The following is a 20,645-nucleotide window of genomic DNA, read 5'->3' on the forward strand; positions in this document are numbered from 1 at the left end:
TTACAGTTCAGAGGCTTTTAAATTGTGCTCAGGGAATATGCTCTTACAGATTCCACACCAAAATTTAAGTAAAAATTTCGGATTATTTTGCATCTGGAAATTCTATAAAGTTATGAAGAATAATCAAGTATTTGAATAGCTCATACTTTCTGAGTACTAGTATTACTAGTATATTGCAAAAATTCAATATATCTTATTAACTATATTCAGGCAGTTAAAGTAAAATATTCTCATTGCAAAATGCAATTAATGTGAGAGTTATTAAGATATTTAATATTCTTATTTTTATACAGAAAATATATTTGCTATTGTTTTTTCACCCTGAGCATTCAGAATTCTGTATGTATTTTATACTTTTAGTTCATCCCAGTTCAGACTAATCACATTATCAATTGATCCAAAAGCCACATGACTAGCATTTTGGAGCGTGCAGCTCTAGAAAATTTCTTAAATTCATCTCCAAAAATAAATGCAACATTTTGGCAGCACTTTCAAGGATGCATCCATAATTATTCTTATTAGAAAGTTCTTAGTAAGTGTATGTTATAACTATTGAAAGACATCCATGTCCGTATACATACTTACACTCTTATCTCTGACTTACTGAAACCAAAGAGACATCTCACCAATTCCTGTATTATAACAAAACTTCACAAGTTTCTATTTCACACACACACACACACACACAAATCCTCACAGAGATCTAATACTATTAATACTAGCTGTTCATCAGAATCACCTTTACCACTCTTAGAAACACAAATATCCAAAACCCCCAGCCTCAGAGAAGGTAAATTCATAGGACTGGCATAGAACCATAGGTGATTCAAATTCATAGGCTTGAGAATTGCTGAACCAAAGATTGTTAAAGGCATGAGCATAACTCCTGCCCCTGCATGCCTAGCATGCACTGGGTTAAGAGAGCAACCTAAGAGATTACTAACAGATATCCAGGTGCAAATTAGCCTACTGCTCAATATATACACCGTGTTCTTAGATCAAGCAGATTTAGGCAAGTACCTCCAGAATTAGTATCTTTACTTTTAAAATTGTCCTAATTTACGCAAGTGGATCAGCTAAGCATGGAGTCCCACACATATTCAACTGCAGTTAAAGTAGATTTTATCACTGAGATTTGAAAAGCAACTGACAGAAATCTGGATTAGTCTTCCAGCAAAATATCTTCTGTCACCTCTCCTAGTGGATGAGATTATATACTTCAGGGATAAAACTTTGGCTGAACTTCTCATTGTATTGGTGGACTTCATAAACAACTATTGTGATTCTAGGCTTCTCAAGAAAACATAAAGGAATCTTCTTTCTATGTACTTGAGGTCTTTCTAGTTGAACTGTTGTTATCTTGATACTTTGTTTATTATATTCAAAAATGCTTCTAAGGAAACATTTCTAGTTCTGGCTGACACACCATTCAGTTGTTTACTTTGCTGAAATGCCTTCAACTCCCCCTCAAATAAAAATTGGATGAAATTCCCAGACAAGCTTCAGCAAGAGAGGATCTGAGACACAGTTTAGTCAAATTTAATATCCCAGTTTTTCTGAGACTCTAGGGTTAAAAAAAAAGCAACAAAAAAGTTACTAGAATTAAAAATTGAAGAATTAGCTCAGGTTTTAGGGTAACAGTGTTTATTCTTTACATGGAATCATCACTACCAGAAAACAATAGTTTATATCAACCTGTGCACATATGCTACTGTTAGAATCTGTTTTTCTCTGTTGTCTGGATGAGACTCAAAAGGCAGAGGACTAAAGTTGTTTGTGTAAATAGTTCCAATTGCTTGGGGAGAAGTAACCTCAGTAGAATCTTGTACTATACATATATATATATATATATATATATATATATATATATATATATATGTGTAAGAAATAGTTTTAGCATGACTCATGATATGATATTATGTATACTAGCAAAGACCACCTTCTTAAGAACTCTGTTCTACTACAGACCATAATGGAATGCATATTAAGCATCTGATACAATGTGTTCTTAAAAAGTAAGTCTCAGGCTGCATGTGGTAGTCCATGCATATAATCCTAGCTACACAAGTAGCAGAGATCTAGAGGATGGAGATTGAAGGCCAGCCTAGGCAAGAAACATGAGACCCTATTCAAAAAATAACTAAAGCAAAAAAGGGCTTGGGAGAGCAGGGGACTAGTGGTACAGTGTCTGCCTTGCAAGTATAAGGTCCTGAGTTCAAATACCAGCATAAAAAAAAAAAAAGGAAGTCTCATTAGCTCCAGGGCTCATCTTTCTAAATATGTACTTATTTTTTATTTTTGAAGCAATCACCTCTTGACAATTTTCCATTGCTATGGCATGTCTAAGCAAAAAGTCAAAAAAGATAAAATCAGGTAAAGTTATATTCTTGAACAAATCAAATTTGGAGTAGAGTTACAGAAATAAAGGAGTCTTTGTTTAAGGTACATTTATTCCTCCAAAATTGTGTTGGTTATCAGAATAAGCTATTTAAAAGAATTAGTTTAATATTCAGGAACTTTTCTCTCAATTATATTACTGTAAAACTGCACACACAAGATCATTTCATGGTACTTTGTAGTAATGATTTGGACTAAAAACTACCAAAAGTAAGCAATTTATACTGTGAAAGATTCAAAGACTGCTACCAAAAATGAAATTTAATTTGTTCATGTTTCCATTACAGACTGCTAACAAGATGCTGCATTCCGAAATTTCTATTACTTTAACAAAAGAAAAAATGTGAAAAATAAGCCTTTAAATAATGATTCACTAACTTCCTCAGTTGTTCTTGTTGCACAGGTATGGAAATAAATTTTGGACACCTCACAATATTAGAAATATATGAAAGAATGAGTTGAGTTACTAGAACTCAGTCCTCCAGTAAAGTACCTATAAAGAAGCCACCCTACATGAAATGAATGCAACTGAGGATGGTGGAGGTGAAATAATGCCATTTTGATCTCATCCTGCCCAGGCCATCATTCCTAGACTATTCTGATGTAAGGGTTATATAACATAGTGATGATTCTGTGAAGGCAAAAGAAACAAACATAAAAGCTCCCATTCTATATAAAAAAATAACATATGATAACAGCACCCTATGTCTTATTGTTCAGAAATGGCAGATCAAGAGCACTGGCCTATATCATTGCTACAAGGTAGAGGCACCAAATAGGGCCTGATAGACAAGAAGCCTTCATGTATACATAGGCCCAGGACTTGACAAAGCAGATGGAATATGAACAAAGAAAATGAATGTACAGGAGCTAATTTCAAATATGAAATCCAGATCCCCTACCAGCACTCATTAAATTAGACTAACACCATTTACTTCCTCTCCTTCCCCCAAGAAATCTAAAAGGACAGTAACCTCTCAAAGCTACTACTTTGCAACAAACTACAGCCTATTTTGCAAACTTCAGTGTTTCTCATGATTAAAGGAGGACTGTTTGACGCCAAAGTCCCAGAATCAAGAAAAATCAAACTTGGAGCCTGTTCTAATCAGTAGTAACTAGCTCAATGCCTTTTAATAAACTTACTGCAATAAAGAAGAGAGATGTAGCGTACTTGGGCACTTCAAACAGGAAGTCTATGAAATTCAAGAAGGCTTACAGACCAATCAGATGGACATATAACACATTTGCAAAGCAGCTTTTCCCCTACTTACATTCAAAGAATCTTGCTTCATAGCCAAAGCATATGAAAATGCTGCATAATCTTCTCTGCTCTTTAATAAACTGTCTTTATCTTGTACTGTGCAGATAGCAGGAAAAAATTCCAAATGACATATGGAAGGAGTTATCTGTTGGTCTAGGTTTAAAATAACCCCCATCCTCTGAAAAGCCCAACATTCTTAAACATATCCAGTCTCTGACAACCTAACCCCACTTTTATCATCTGACAACAGTTTAGGAGTATCAACTATGTGCCAAGTAATCTAGTAGACATTTGGTGTACAAACACAAATGAGACAAGTACTAATTCTAAGCAACAGCTATAAGGAGTATGCCAAAGAAGGAAAAATGCCACGTAAACAAACAAATTCAACATGCCCCCCCTACACACACACCAAAAATAATACCTCCCAAGGAGGACAAAAGTCAAATAGATGTTTTCAACTGAAGCTAAATTTTTGAGCAATCTTTCTAGTTTAATCCTTTAATCTCAAGCCCCTAAGACTATGCCTTTTAGCTGAGATTTGAAAGGCAAAGAGTTAGATGAGGAGAAGATAATCTAAACTGAATTACTTTGCCTAAATTCCAAGCCCCCAAGCAGATTTCTTCAGCTTTTCTGCAGTTTTCTAACTTACTATTTTCCTCTAGTAAAATGAAAAAATAAATCATCCTCGGTTCCCTACTTTTGCTAGCATATTCTTCCGTTCCTCCTTTTGAACTCCTCTATAGTAATAGCCAATGTTTGTTCTGAATTTTACAGTCTCATAATAATTTGCAGATCATTTGTCTCTTACTGTGAAAGATTACTACTTTCACTTTACAGATGAGTAAACTGAGGCTCCAAGAGGCTAAACAATTTCTGCAAAGCTAAACAATTAAGAGTTGGAAGAACTAGAATTGTAAACCTGGTCTAAATAGCCAGATCCAAGTCTCCTTCTGTTACACTATACCAAATTCTACTGATTCTCATCGTTTTGTCTCTACCTTCTCTCCCTCCTCTCCTTTTCCACTTTCTATCTCCATTACTACAATAGCCTTATAACTGGTCTCCCTCCAGGATAAAAATATAAAATTAGTGTCCTTCCTCACAGTCCCTTTGATTCCTACCACAGAGAGTCTTGATAAAATAAACAAATTTGAGTCACTCTAGAAAAAGGCAGACAAGTACATTTTTCATGTAATTTCAACCTCCTTAATGAGTCCTCCAATATTTGCCTTACCCACTCAGATCTGTCCATACAGTTCTAAATGACTCACCTCCTAAAACCCCTCTTCGATCATATTTCAAGATTTCCACTGCCTAGGCATATTTTCCACTGCCCAGGGAATAAAACAGAAATCATAACCTAGCATTCCAGGTCTTTCCTACTTCTCTCTGCTAAGTCCATTATACAAATCCCAGATCTGATAACCCAGAGAATAGTACTAATTCTACTCTCTACCATCCTTTACATGAATCCATCCTCTCTGCTTAAACAGACTACATAACAAAAACTCTTCCTCCTGCATGTAGTCCATCCCATCTTTGAACTGTCCTCATGTTAAATAAAAAATAAACAACCACAAAACTCTTCCTTATGTTAAAATTATCTTATGTCCCTCAAACATCTGTGGTATTTGAAGAAACAGGTAACATCCACATAATCTCATTCTGCTTGCTTGCCCTTCTTGGTGCACCATGTTGTTTCTTCATGGTGGGGCACTCAGAGCTAAGCACAGTGCTCGCTCATTAGAATCAGCCTTTCAAGATCTTTTGCCCTCATGATCCTGTCTTTTTCAGTTTAACAGTATGTTGAATGGAATAGGTGTCTCTCAATGTCATTGTATTTCTTCTCATCATCATTCTTCAAATGTTTAGACCATGCAAACTCCTGAGTCTCAGCTTCAAAAACTCAGTAGATGTGAAACAGGGTCCCAGGAACCTAGGTTCTTTTTAGCAAGTTAATATGGTGAAAATAACTTACTTTAAAAATAGTACCTAACTCTTTTTGGTTATATCAGCAATCTCAACATTTCCTTTCTCTAGGCTGTTATAGCTACAGCATTAGTCTTATATCTACACTATAAACTCTATGACAGCATAGCTCCTAACTGTCTTGTTCTTCACAATATTATTACTACTGCATAATATTTACATGGGAATGTCAAGCTTGATAGTATTTGTTAAGTTAATGAATGAATAAAACTTCTTGTTTTATGTCACTCATGTAACACAGAAATGAATTAAACCCATTGGTATTTAGATGAATTCTCAAACTCGGTCATATCCCAGAAATGGCAAACATTATGGAAAATATATATTTGTATCTTGTGCAGCACTCTGAACATGAAAGATTATAGATATTTATTGAAATAGACAAGTGGAAGAAAATAGAGATCCTACAAACAAAGACAAGTGAGAATTTGGTATTTGACATGGTTAACATAAATCAGTGGATAAAGAATGGAATATTGAAGACAGAAAAAGTTCTGGGAAAACTATCCATGAAGAAGAGTATGAAATTAGGTCCCTACCTCACACCACACAATGTACAAAAATAAACTGCAAACAGATTCAAATTTTTATATAAAAAATGTTGTAAACTTTCTTAAGGAAAAAAGTTAGAGAATACCTTTATTATATGAGGTTAGGGAAAGATTTTTAAAAGAATATACACAAAGTTTTTTTATGAACTTTGTTGGTTAATCTTGGTTGTCAATTTCATTACATTGAGAAATGCCTATGAAATCAGTGAAGCACACCTTTGGATGTTTCTGTCATGGTATTTCCAAAGAGGATTAACTAGGGGTGGAAGTCCTGCCCTGAAAATGAGCAGCACTATCCCATAGGCCAGGGAAAAGAATGTAATTAAAAAAAAGAGAAAGCCAACTAGTACAGGAGCACTCTCTCTCTCTCTCTCCCTCTCTTTCTCTTCTTCTCTATATTGCTACCTCTCTCCTTCCCAATTGTCATGAGGTGAACAGCTCTGCTCCACCATGCCCTGCAACCATGATGTCCTGCCTCACCACAGGTCCAGAAACATGGAGCCAATCAACCCTGGACTGAAACCATGAGTCAAAATAAATCCTCCCTCCCTTAAGAAAAGATTTGTATTTGTCAGAGTGATGGAAAGTCTAACACAAACTTTAAAGGAAAGATGACACATTAAAACATATTAAGATATTTTCATAAGAAAAGAACCATAAGCAAGTAAAAGACATGAGACATGACCCAGACTGGGAAAAGATATTTGTAACACATAACAACAAAGATTTTATATCCAGAATATGTGTAAAAAAAATTGTATCGCTACAAGAAGATAATGCAATAGGAAAATAGGCACAGGATATGAACATAAAATCATCGAAGAAAAGACATTATTCAAGAGAAATATATTAAAAAGAAAAAGTAAAGTTAACAAAAATTAAAAATTTTTATAGCATCAGCTTTAGGTAGGAATGCGAGTAACAAAGGCCTACATAGTGCCAGGTTATAAACTGATACAATTACTTCAGAGGGCAGAATGGAAGTTCCTGATACAACTGAAAGAAGAATGTACTGCTGGACCCAGCAAAATGCTCCCATAGGTATGTACCCAAAAAAGAAGTGTACATAGATGTCTACTGCAACATTGTTTTATCATAGTGAAAGAATGGAAATCATCTGACTATACATCAGTAAGGGATAAATAAACCATGGCTGAGTTTTACAATAAAAGTGAAAATTCAAATGGCAGTTATGTTGAATGGACAATGTCTACATTAGATGTACCACAAATACATAATGAAGCAAAGATATGTACCATATAATATCATTTAAGAAAAAATATAAAACAAATTTTTGCCTAGAAGAATTTTTCAACAATAAGGCATACCTTCTTTATAAACTTTTTATTAAGATCATTTTCCAACACAAAATCAAAATAGTATAATAAAATTCCTTGTACCCATCACCTTGCTTCAGTAATTACCAATGTCAAATGTTGGTATATAGTTTTTAAATACATACCAAAATTAATGCTAAGGAAATAGTATTAACCACAAAAGTAGCACAGGAAAGGGAGAAGTGAGCCAAGTTCTGTTGTAGGCTCTGCCAACAAGAGCTTGGCGACTCTGGCACACTGATTTTCTCTGAGCAGCCTCCCTTCTCAACTGGGAAGACTTCAGAATGAACTGATAAAATGTTTGGGACAAGAAGAAATAATCAAGAATAAACTCCATAAAAGTCAAGAATAAAATAGATGCTTTCTAGGAGGTACAAATAGACAAATCTAAAAGACAGAAAACATTAAGAAGATAGAAGCATTAAAAACACTAAAACTGTACTCCCTACACTTAGAATTTATAACTAAATATTATCAGGTTACTTTTACTTCTGCAGAGGTATGATTTCACCTCAGAAAGTTCTTTTTTAATTTTGTTGTGGTTTGACTTGGGTTTTTGAGACAAAAGCTCACCAGGTAACCAGTGTTGGCCTGGAACTCGCTATGGATCCCAGGCTGGCCTTGAACTCATGATCCTCCTGCCTTAGCATCCTGAGTGCTGGGATTACGATGTGGCCACCATGCCCAGCCCTCTCAGGTAAGTTCTCGAGAGAAGCACTACTGTAGCTGCCTCCCCTCCAAAGCCCACTTTGAATTCTCCCTAGATCATTTGAAGACCAGGGGGGCAAGTGGCTTCTCCTGAGGGCTCCCTCACTTCCATGGTGCTGTTGACACAGACAGGGAAGGATTTATAGCCTGGCTCTGATACCCCAAGTGCTGTCTAGCAGCATGGGACTGGAAGAACTGGTGAGTCAAAGCCCAACTGAGTTATGGGGAAAGGTAAGTTACACATACCTCTTGAAACAGTGTGCAGCCGTCAGAACCCAGCAACTACTCAAAAGTGTAGCTCCACAAAGAAGCCGGCCCTCTCCATGGGATGACTTCAGCCGGAGGGAAACCTGCCAAGGCCAACCACCCCTGAGAGGAAAGCAAGCCACACATCCATAAGGGATAAAAAAGCAAAAGTAAACAGCAGTTAAAGCAACAATTTTCAAGGCTTGCAGATGGTGGGGGATTCATAAGGTACTTCAGGATGTAAGACCCCTTCCGACCAGGAGAATGATGCCCCTACAGCTCTGAGCAGGCCCCACATAAGCAACTCTGAAGATCAGCTCATAGGCATTTATATGCATGACACCTATCTCTGACACTCCTGGAAACAAACTGAGTCTTCTTTCAGGATCTGAGGATAATTTCGCTCCTCTTCTACCTCACCTAAGCAGCCTGAAGAAGTCATAGTATATAAAGTGCTAGTTTCCCATAAGTAAATTCGGATAAAACTTTCTATTAAAATGAGTCAAATCAGAAACAAATATATTCTAACTTAAATGAATCTTTGCAGTTGTACTTCAGGTTTCCTGTTAAATTATTTTGTTTCTGCCACATCAGATTTATCTCATAAATCCTGGGATAATGACAGAGAAACACGGTATGTATAATCCAAATGTAAGTCATGTAGGTCAAAGGGCAATGAAATCAATGTAATCTGTACTTAATTTCAGAAATAAAATGGATAAAATAAATTCCTTATATAATAATAATAAATCTTGAGTTTGAAGCATTGTATGTACATAAATAATTCTACAATAAATCTCCTTTGAAGAACCTTTTACCTTAAGGAATTTTTCCCACCAATGATCCGCTTCTGCCGACGGTGCAATAATCTCAAACCACAAACAGAGGAGAGGGTCTCTGAGGCAGAAATGAGTCCATAGTTAACTGTCATATTTCTGATAATGGGGTAAAAACACAACTGACACATCCACTGACATGCCTCCTCTATTTTAAAATGTTTTTTCTTTGAAAATTGTAGAATAATTTTTCTTACAATAAAAATGTTTCTCATTTAACTGACAATAATTTGCAAGCAGATAAGAAACTTGATGAAGTTTCCCACCATTCAGTTCCAAAGGGTTTCATGGGCTGTCGAATGGTTTGACCCTATCTGGTACTCTTGTAGTTATCTACACCTCCTTTGCTGATTATAGAGGTTGTTTGGTGTTCACAAACATTAAGAGAGAACTGCAAAGGTAGTAATGGTCTAAATTACTTACTTTCTACATACAATACCATTCCAAGCAATATCTAAAAAATGTAACTCAAAGGAGCAAATCACATTCCCAAAATAGAATTTTGATCTGAATTTACAATTTCTCATATAGTATGCTAACATATGAAAAAGGGCTTTATAAGCCAACTTAACTGTAAATTGTACTTAAGAGTGTCCCAAGAACAGACTTCTGTTATGAATATACAAAAGACATGAGTTGCATTTAAAATGTATGAAAGGGCTGGGGGCATAGTTCAAGAGTACTTGCCTGGGTTCAATCCCCAACACCTCAAAAAAATACATGTGTGTACCTATATTCATACATACAGATGTATGAATAAGGAGGTGGTATACAAAACAAGGGTGAATATACAAAACATAACTAATTTCAAAAATAATTTTACAGAGTAGAATATATATAGGGGTGATTTGCTTCTTTGCTTAACTACATGTGCATAAAGTTTTTCTATCCATGTAAGAAGAGAATTGTCCAAAGAACATGAAGATGAATCAGCACTATGGTCTCTCACAACAACCATGGAGAAGGCAATACAACAGGGAATCAGCAGTAGTTATTTCCTGATGGAGAAAGAGATTCAACAATGTGTACCAAAATGATTAATTCAGCAAATGACCTCAGAGGCATGCTGTCAAAATTTTATCCTTCATCTCTTAATGAGTCTTCTAGATGACACTGCAGATTATAAGATATTAGAAAAACAAAAGTTTCCAATAATGCTCAAGTGGGCCCAATGTACATGATGCCAAGAAAAAAGATGATGTAATACTGAGCAAGCAAAACTTAAAGTTTACATCACTCTGGGGCAAAGAGTTCAGAACTGCAAGAAAGGAAAATCTATTTAAAGCTATTTTCTATTTGTAATTTAAAAAATTAAGAAGCCAGATCAAGTTCTTTTAGAAAAAGATCCCACCACGATGACTTGTATTTAATCATCTGACAGAAGTCACCGGCTCCAAACCACTTGGGCTCACACCTATAATCCTAGCTACTTGGGAGGCCAAGATGGGGAGCAAAGCACAAAGCCCTGAGTTCAAACCCCAGTTCCACCAAAAAAAAAAAAAAATCCACTGGTAGCATTGCCTACCATAGAAAGGTATCAAAATAAGGTGCAACAACTCTTTGAGGTATAAAAACAAATGTGTAAGTAATAAACAAGTCTATGCTGTCTCATATTTTAAAATAGGTATACATAGTGCCAGAAAACATTTTACAATTGTTGAACTTTTATGTTTTTCAACTGTATAATTTATCAAGGGGAATTTAATAAGTTAGGTTGTAATCAATATTCAGGGACGTCTTTCCATATTCAGAGGACCTCAGATATGAAGAATATTAACAGCATCCAATTCATTTATTACATTATATTTGACAGTTATTTCAAGATTTAAAAAAAAAGTTTGGTGTGATGGTGCACACCTGCTATCCTTGCACTTGAGATGCTAAGGAGATCTCAAGTTAAGGCCAGCCTGAACTACCGAGTGAGTTCCATACCAGCCTGGGCTATGTAGCAACACCCTGTCCCAAAAACCCAAGAGCTACAGATGTGGCCCAGTGGCCGAGTGCTTGCCTAGCATGCACAAGATTTGAGTTTAATCCCCAGCACTGGAGAGAGAAAGAGAGAATGCCTGGGTACATTAAAACTATGAACCTTCAATCCAGGTCAACAGGTGATTACTCTTTTCATAAAGGGTAATCACAGATTGCTCCAAACTAGCCAATTCTCCCACTCATTCCTTTAAAGTAGTTATTTATTTCTTAAAGTAGAATGTACCAAAGCTTTTAAGAACCCATCTAAGTCTGGACACCAGAGGCTCATGCCTATAATCCTAATTACTTGGGAGGCAGAAATTGAGAGGATAGCAATTCGAAACCAACCCCCACAAAAAGTTCACAAGCCCCATCTCAATCAATGGCTGGGCAAGGTGGCATACATCTGTCATCCCAGCTACACAGGAAGCATAAATAGGAGGACTGCAGTCTAGGCTGGCCTGTGCATACACACAAGACACTAATCAAAAAAAAAAAACTAAAGCGTAAAAGAATGGGTACAAATCATACAGCACCTGCCTAGCAAGTGCGAGGTCCTGAAAATCTACTTGTTGTACTATACTAATACTATATTATCTTCTTATTTTTCTTAAAATTTTAAATTGTGAAGAATAAAATCTACAAAATGTAATATTAAAATTGTCCCTGTTGTTTAAAATACTAGTAAATATTTGACCCCTCTGTTTTCACTTCTTTCCCTTTATGAAGTAAAATCTTCAAGGATAGCAACAAGCCTGGCAGCTTAATGATATCCATAAGAGGGAATGACACAGAAATGGCTAAGAATCTTAAAACGGGATTGATCTCAGAGATTACAAGGTCCTGGAAATCTACTTCGGTCCTTGAACCTTACTGTCCCTGTTAGCCTCACCTAGCCAAGAACTGCTGGCTCCATATACTAGCACAAACCACAAGGGACTGTATACACTCTCCTTGGATGGTATTCTTTGTTTCCAAAGTTCTGCTTGTAGCAATAAAGTAGGGTTTAGAATTCTTTGAAGGTGACTTACCTTTATTACTGTTCCCTGATGCTTTCTTGCTAAAATAATCACAAATAACTCCTGCATCTTCACTGTGGCGGCAGTTGTGTCTTCCAATATCTTGTTTGATGCAGTCCGCCAGGGATCTCTCATTTCCCATGCACTTCACATTATCCACGTGGATGGGTCCTTTTCCTTCCCCAAAATAGGCCATGGTTCTTGCTCTGGCAGGACCCCTAGAAACAGAGCATTCTTAGGATGTAGAAAATTGGTCAATCGTACATCTGAATAGATCACAGTACATATTCTAATTCAGTTCTTTAACTTTTACCTATTAAAGTTAACATGTTCGTGTCATGAAAATCATTTCCTCCAAGACGGTCAAAAAGGTAATAACTATACCTTTTTTACTGGCATACCCCATAGATTCTTATTGGAATCAGTTTCTTTTAATTTATCTTCTGTGTAGAAAGTCACACTTAATGGCCTGTCCTCTAAGCAGGAAAAAAATCACCACAAATTCTCTATCCTCTTAAAAATTCTAATACGCTCTTAAATTTTCTATAATAGTACCAAGAAAGTTATGAGATTAAATAATTATCAGGGACCTAAGAATGAATTTCTGCCTCCTTTAGAAACAAACAAACAAAAAATTTTTTTCTTTCTTTTTTGTTTTTTTTGGTGGAACTGGGGTTTGAACTCAGGGCTTTGCACTTGCAAAGCAGATGCTCTACCACTTAAGCCACATCTCTAGTCCATTTTGCTCTGGTAATTTTGGAAATGGGGTCTCGCAAACTATTTATTTGCCCAGGCTGTCCTTCAATTGCAATCCTCCCTATCTCAAAATGTACAATTCTTGACAGAGGAAAAGAAAACTGAGAATCATGAATAGAAGACAGACTTACTTGTTGCATATTTCCTTTTTTATTGATACATTACTTTTTTTTAAATATGAAAATTCAAAATTTTAATTATTTCAAACTAACACCATATTTAAAATTCAAGTGCTAATGACTTAATGGACATAATTGTGAAAGATAAAGCTTTAAAGTTTGAATTATAGGGGCCGGGGGGCACAGCTCAAGTGGCAGAGAACTTGCCTAGCATGTACAAAGCCCTGGATTTGATCCCTAGTACATCACACACACACACACACACACACACACACACACACACACAAAAGAAAAAAATATATACATGTACATATATGTGTGCGTGTGTATTTTTAAAATACATACATGCAATGTTTGAATTATAAGAAAACTATCCTTAACACATCAAGTTAGGAAAAAATTTATTAAGCAAGACAAAGAGGATATAAGCCATAAATTAAAAAATTGATAAATTCAACAAATTAAGAATACTACTTTATTAAAAAAAATAAATAAAACTATTCTAAGGAAAGCAAAAAAGATTAAAAAGCTGTTATTCATAATAAACATTTACAAATATATTTATTGGTAAATATTTTTCTTATGTTGGAAAATAGCATACCTTATACAAAGAACACTCAGAAATTATTTTTTTAAAAAACCAATCCAAGAGAAAAATAGGCCACTTAGATCCCAGAAATATCAATAAGCAAGCAGAAGCACGTTTCATCTCATTGGTGATCAGGGATAAGCAATAAAATAAACATTAGCTACCCATGAATTGAAAAAAATCATTGCTACTGAGTGTGTAAATTGGTGTAGCTAGAGGGAAAGCAATCTTGCACTCCTTGATAAAGGTGAAGGTACACATAGCCTACAAGCCAGAAGTTCTACTCCCGATTATATTCCCTGAAAAATCTCTTGCACAAGTACTCAAGCAGAAAAGCATGAGGATGTTCATTACAGTCTCCATTTTTAGTAGCAAAATTAGAAAGGACATTGCTATATTTTGAATGTCCTCTCAAACCTCATGTTGAAGTTTAATCTCCACTGTACGGCATTAAGATGGAACCAAATGAGCTTTAAGAGCGAAAGCAGAGCCTTCAGGAATGGATGAGTCTGTTCATGGAATAAAGAAGTAATGGGTTTTCTCAATATTGAGTCCATTATAGAAGCCAGCTTGGTTCTGTCTCTTGTGCACATTCCTTTCTCCATGTTATGCCCAGCACTACCTTGGAACTCTGCAGAGAATTTCCATCAACAAGAAGGGCCCTCACTAAAAAAGGGCCTCCTCCTTCCACCTCCAGAACCGAGATGACAGCCTTCATTCTTTACAATTACCCAGTTTGTGACATTCAGTTATAGCAAAAGAAAATGGTTGTACATAGATATGTAACCAACTCAGCATTAAAACAATAAAACATAAGTTGGATATTTTTATAATTTAATACTATAGAGCAAGATGACTGAGCTAATTATAGCTACTTGCATCAACAAAGATAAATCTCAAAAGCAAAAGTGAAAGTGACAAGTAACTGAATAACAAGTATTATTGTTTACTTTCAAAACAGATTTTTTTAAATAGACAAAACTATTGTTTAGGGATATATCTAGTGGTTCTAAAGTTATGGAAAAATGCAATGGAATAACACAAAATTCAAGATAGCTTTTTCTTTGGACTGGTAGAGTAAGAAGGGGATTGGCGTGTGGGGTTGGCACATGAGGAGCTTAAAAGTACAGTAGCATTCTATTTCCTAAGCTTGGTGGTAGGGACAGGGATGCCTTGTACTATTGTGAAGACTCTCTGCACATGAATGTGTGTGTACATACATATATATATGTGTATATATGTACATATATGTTCTATGGAGAAAACAGAATGAATAAAATTAGAGGAGATAAACCAGTTGGGGTTATAATACATGGAAATGTAAAAGGAAACTCCCTGTACAGCTACCTTTATCTTAAATAAGCAGAATGTCATGTTTTTCTTTTTAACTTTTATCTTTTTTTCTTCTACAAAATAGGAGAACAGGAGGGGGGAAAAACATACTGTGGCGGGGGAGGGGGTGGAGTTGGGGGAGGGGTAAAGGAGAATGGTGGAAGGAGTGAATTCAAGTATGATATACTTGATACATTGTAAGAACCTTTGTAAATGCCACCGTGCACCCCCACCCAGCACAAGAATAAAGGGGAAAAAAAGAATTTCAAGGAGAAAAGGAACTGTTCAATTTTTGTAAGTCAAAGAAGTATTTTTTCTTTATATATTTTTAAGTGGATGACAGGATAAAATCACTATATTTATATTACACTGGATATAAAAAAATGATGTAATTTCTTTAAATTTCATGCACAAATAGGTCAAAAATTAAATCCTTTACAAGTTATATCACAAGTTAGATATATTTAGATTTCTACTGAAATAGTGGGGTATACCATTTTAAAACTTCTTTTAAAAGAATATAACTCTTAATAAATAAGTTGTTAAGAACAATGCCACATTGAAATATATTCACACAAAGTTCAAACAGAATGGAATTTCCATCATGGTTGTTTAGTCTATCTCAATGAATTTAAATGATCTCAATGCACTCTGTCAGCCCTCTAAAAACAACATGCTCACATGCTAAACTTTGTCAGACATTATGTAATACATCAGTAAAGAATGCCTTTTACTTTTCTGTTCACTCCAAGCATGTCACATTAGTTCCATTCTTATTTTCTGGGCTTTCATTATTCTGTTCTTCCCATTACTATTTCGAGTCTAGATGCTTCCAAGGATGATAAAGCTCTCTAGGACTTTTATCAATAAGGCTGAAGCCTTTTAACAGCTTTAAAGTTTTCTAGATTGATTTCTGCAAATAAATACATTATTGAAGATTTTTCATGACTCAAAGTATACATAGAGAAAAAGATCCCCTGCTCTAGTCACATATTTGTAATTTTATTTTTATATGAAATCCCATCTCCTCTTAGTGGGAAATTTTTTAAATATTCAAGTATATTTAGTTTGATCAAAAATCTAAATGCTATTGTAGATTTGCACAGACTGACTAAATCATGGGTAATCAATGTGTTAGAGTAACATTGAATTACTGAATTATTTATTAAGAGATTTTATTTAAAAAACAATTACAAAGTAAAATCTTTTGATTCTTTTCTTGACCACTGTTATGGAAATATCATTGAGAATTACTACAAACCTGTCCACTTGATGTAGATTATATTCCTCACCTAAATTCTCTTTTTACAAACACTTTATTGGTGCATAGGTGATATAAACAAACTTGATGAGTTTGGACATTTGCATACAGCTGTGATGCCATCACCACAAACAAGGGACTAAACATATCTACTACCTATGAAAATGTCCTTGTGTTCATTCTTTTTGTTTATTTCTTCTTGTTTGGTTTGGGAAAGAACACAACACGAGATCTATCCTCTTAACTTATTTCAAAGTGCACAGTACTGAATTGTTAACCAGGGGAGCTAGGTCATACAGCACTTCTCCAGAACTTACTCATCTCGAACAATAGAGACCGTATACCTACTGAGAAGCAATTTCTCATAGAAAGACAACGGCCATTCTATTTCCTGCTTCTAGTTGTCATATATGGCAGGATTTCCCTCTGTTTTAAGGCTGAATAGCATCCCTTTTGTGTGTGTAAAACATTTTCTTTATGATCTCATCCGTCTATGGATATTTAGCTTGCTTCCATATCATGGCTATTGTGAATAACTACAATGAGCATGGAAATGCAGATAGTCCTTTGATATCCTGATTTTACTTCTTTTGGCTATGTACCCAGAAGTGGGATGACCAGATCATATGACAGTTGTATTTTTAGGTTAATTTTTTTGTTTTTTGTTTGTCTGTTTGTTTTGATTTTTTGGTTACGTACTTACTTATTTATTAGACTCTGTCTGAACTCAGGATTTTGTATTACTGCTTAAGCCAGGCCTCCAGTCCATTTTACTCTGGTAAATATGAAAATAGGGTCAGGTGAACTATTTGCCTCCAACTATGATCCTTCCAACTTCAGCCTCCCAAGTAGCTAGAATTACAGGTGTGAGCCATCAGCTCCTGGCTCTATTTTTAATTTTTTGAGAAACCTCCATACTGTTTTTCAAGGTATCTGCATCAATCTACATTCCTACCGACAATGTATAAGGGTTCCAATTTCTCATATCTTTAGCAACACTTATCATTTGTTTTGTTTTGATAATGCCATCCTAAAGTTCATCTTCAAGTTGAACATTAAATAAACTAAATGATGACCAAAATAATAAAGATGTAAAAAAAAAAGTAATAATGCATTGGCAGATATACGGAGGAATTTCTCTCCTTAAACTTGGCTGAGGGAGGCAATTTACAATCAAATTTGATGCCAATCGTACCCTTCATATTTCCAAAGGTAATACTAGTTCCTTGGATCATCTCTACCAAAGGAGCAAAGCCATGACCAAAGAGCCAATATGAAGCAGCAATATCTATTAATAGTGAAATTTGGGTAAAGGAAATGCACTGAGAATGTAATACAAGAACAAGAATAACTTTTTTTTTTCAAATAGAAGAAGGAGTAATAGAAATGTGAGCAAAAGAAATTTAAAATAAATCATTGGCTAGATTCACCTTGTATCTAACATAGACTCTTTCTAACTTCCTCTACCACCCATGTTTTGAAAACTGAACATCTGTATCATAAATAATGCACCCACGACCATAAGACAAGTGGGATTGCAACTAGGTCTAAAAACTAAGCATAAAATTGAAGTAGCATCTGAGTCATGAGAAAACATTTGCATTTTTATTAAACAAGAAATACTTTTCAAAATAAAATATCTACATGGAAATAACCAACTAAATTGATCATTATTTAAAGATACTTATAGATACACAAGTAAGTACCATTGTTAAATTCAAACCATTATTAGTAATCTATTATAAGTTATGTGCATTAGCTCTAAATTGTAACTTCTCTGTATTTTTCTTACTCCAAAAGCAACTTTCACTGTTCTTGTGGACATGCAGAGCCAGCAAAAATATGAGTTGCCCAGGTGAGGTGTAACAGGCGATGAGCCGACTTCTGTTTCAGATCTCAGATCTTTGTATTTTCTCATTTCATACTGTAAACAAATATCCCCTTCACAGTCTTCTTATTGCCATGTTTTTCTCACTATAATTCATGCTGAACGAAGCTCATCTAACACCTGGATTTTCTCCATAAGGCACATCAACAGCCTTTTGTGCTAAGGAACACTACATGGCACTCCCACACTATGCTTCAGGACTATTTTAAAGAAAGAAATCAACAGTCAAAAATGGCACAGAAAGGCAAAATAAAATAAAAGACACTAAAGAGATTAAAAAAAAGGACAACTGTTCACAAGCATGAGAGCTGAAACAAGAAGGCAGAGTGCTGATCTCAGCTCTAGGAGCAGTGACTCAGTATTTGCCACCTCTTCTCACAGTCACTTTGTAGAACATGACTCCCTGAGTAACAGGAACCACCTGTAATTTTGGTCACCTAATGACCTTTAAAAGGTTGCAGGACTAAAGCGTAAACCACAGGGGAAAGGTTACTACCTTTGGCTTAGGGAAGCAGTATTATGAATAGTCAGACTTTGTTAGACTATATTGTTATTAGATAAAAAGCTACCTTGCTTATGTGACATAGTGTATATTTCTTGAGAAAAATGGAGAAATTTAACTAGTTTCTACTTACTACTTCTTTATAATTCTGAATCAAATCAACATGCTGCCAGTATTCTCAACTGAATGACAGAAACAAATTTTAGGTATGGAGTAACTCTTTAAAATAAGCCTACAAAATCAGAAATGTTTATCGAATAACCATTCCAAATAGGTTTTCCTTACTTATAGCCAAGCTGCCGGCAGATCACAGCTGCATCCTTATCAGTCCATCCATCATCACAAATTGTTCCCCATTGGCCGTTGATAAAAACCTCCACCCGTCCTTCTTTCTTATTTTCTCCATCCATCAGTCTGATAGGAAAACCTAGTCATGATTCAAAAGTATTAGAAAAGCCAAACCAAGCAAACTTTTGCCAAAACATGAGACATTACAAAATAGTTTTTTTTTTAAATCAGGCATACAATGCAATCAACAACAGTTTTTGAGAGCGAGACAGAGAGAAGAGCTATCAGTAAAAACCTGTATTCACTTTTATGTCTTTGAAATCATGAAGGCAAAGTGCTCACCTTGCTCAACTCTGCATCCCCATCTGGCCTCTAAAGGATGTAAAATAGCTGTTTGCTTAATGAATAAATACAGGAGAAAATAAATCATACTAAAAAACTGTGCATTATTTTATTAAAATTAACTTCTAATAGTAAAAGAATATTAGCTTAGTTTTTGTTTCATGTCCTTTTTAAAAATCCATGAAAATACCTAGAAATTTATACTCTAAGGATAAGCTTTCTAGGAAGGCATAAACAAATAAACCTTAGTGTATATGGGTAACTCAAATGGGTCTAATGCCAAAAGAGGGGGAAAAAAATGAAGGCAGTTAACAAAGTCAATTTCCACTTAAAGCCTTCTATTCACTATTGATTCCAAAGCAAAGACCTAAATCATAAAAAGATTTACAAATTGAGAAACAGAGAGGGATAACTGTGACTACATTATGCAAATGAAGTCATTTGTAGAGTGTCAGATACCTCTATCCACACTGAAAAATATGATGCTGTTTAATTTAATGCCCTCACTGAAGCTGGCATGCTGTTGCAGGTGGAATTGTGAAGTCCTTGGGATGGATCCTAATTCAATACAAATGGCCTCCTTATAAAAAGAAGAAATTTGGACACTGAGTTATCCTCAGAGAGGAGACAATGTGAAGAGATGGGGAGATTTGCCAACAAATGTCACTTCCTGCACAGTTCCTTTTCAAGGAACCAGCCCTGCCAAGATCTTGATTTTGAACTCCAATGAGAACATAAATATCTGTGTTTAACCCATTCAATCTGTAGAACTTCGTTAGAGCAACCCAAGCAAACTAATACACGTACATTTGACCTAGTTACTGGAAAAGTCACCCAGCTTCAGGAGAACTCCAGAATTTAGTTAATACAAACAAGCATGGTAAAAATGATCAGAACTAAGGTGGCGGAAACAGGAAGCTAATGAACAATGAACAAAATATCACTTAATATATGTTTCAACCAACAGAAAATTACCAAATTTACATTTGTTAACTAAAAAAAGGCAGCACTGTAAGCAAGATTGACACATCCTATTTTTACTTCTCAAATCCATTATTACTTATGCATCCTTCTTCCTTGCACCCAGTGTTGTTGGCTCTGGTTTCTATACTTAATCATATATACTTCATGGTGCTTATAATACAGCAGAATCATATGGTGAAGTCCAAATAAATAAGTGTTTGTTGAATGCCTATTCTATTTATTGCTTACTAATAGCTAACAGAAACTTGAGAGTTTTAGCTATGTTATAA

At 35.2% G+C, this 20,645-nt stretch overlaps 1 protein-coding gene across 1 annotated transcript in view; it reads right to left on the minus strand.

The window, feature by feature from the left end:
* Prss12 (serine protease 12) overlaps positions 1-20,645 on the minus strand; it is a 72,858-nt gene that overhangs the window by 5,669 nt on the left and 46,544 nt on the right. The window contains exons 6-9 of the mRNA XM_074041603.1: positions 19,048-19,189; positions 12,328-12,533; positions 9,311-9,389; positions 8,493-8,615 (exon numbers count right to left, since the gene is read on the minus strand). Coding sequence (XP_073897704.1) covers positions 8,493-8,615; positions 9,311-9,389; positions 12,328-12,533; positions 19,048-19,189 — 550 coding nt within the window. The remainder of the gene's footprint in view (positions 1-8,492; positions 8,616-9,310; positions 9,390-12,327; positions 12,534-19,047; positions 19,190-20,645) is intronic.

The sequence above is a fragment of the Castor canadensis genome, chromosome 9 (genome assembly GCF_047511655.1).
Source record: "Castor canadensis chromosome 9, mCasCan1.hap1v2, whole genome shotgun sequence".
In the NCBI taxonomy this organism is placed as follows: domain Eukaryota; kingdom Metazoa; phylum Chordata; class Mammalia; order Rodentia; family Castoridae; genus Castor; species Castor canadensis.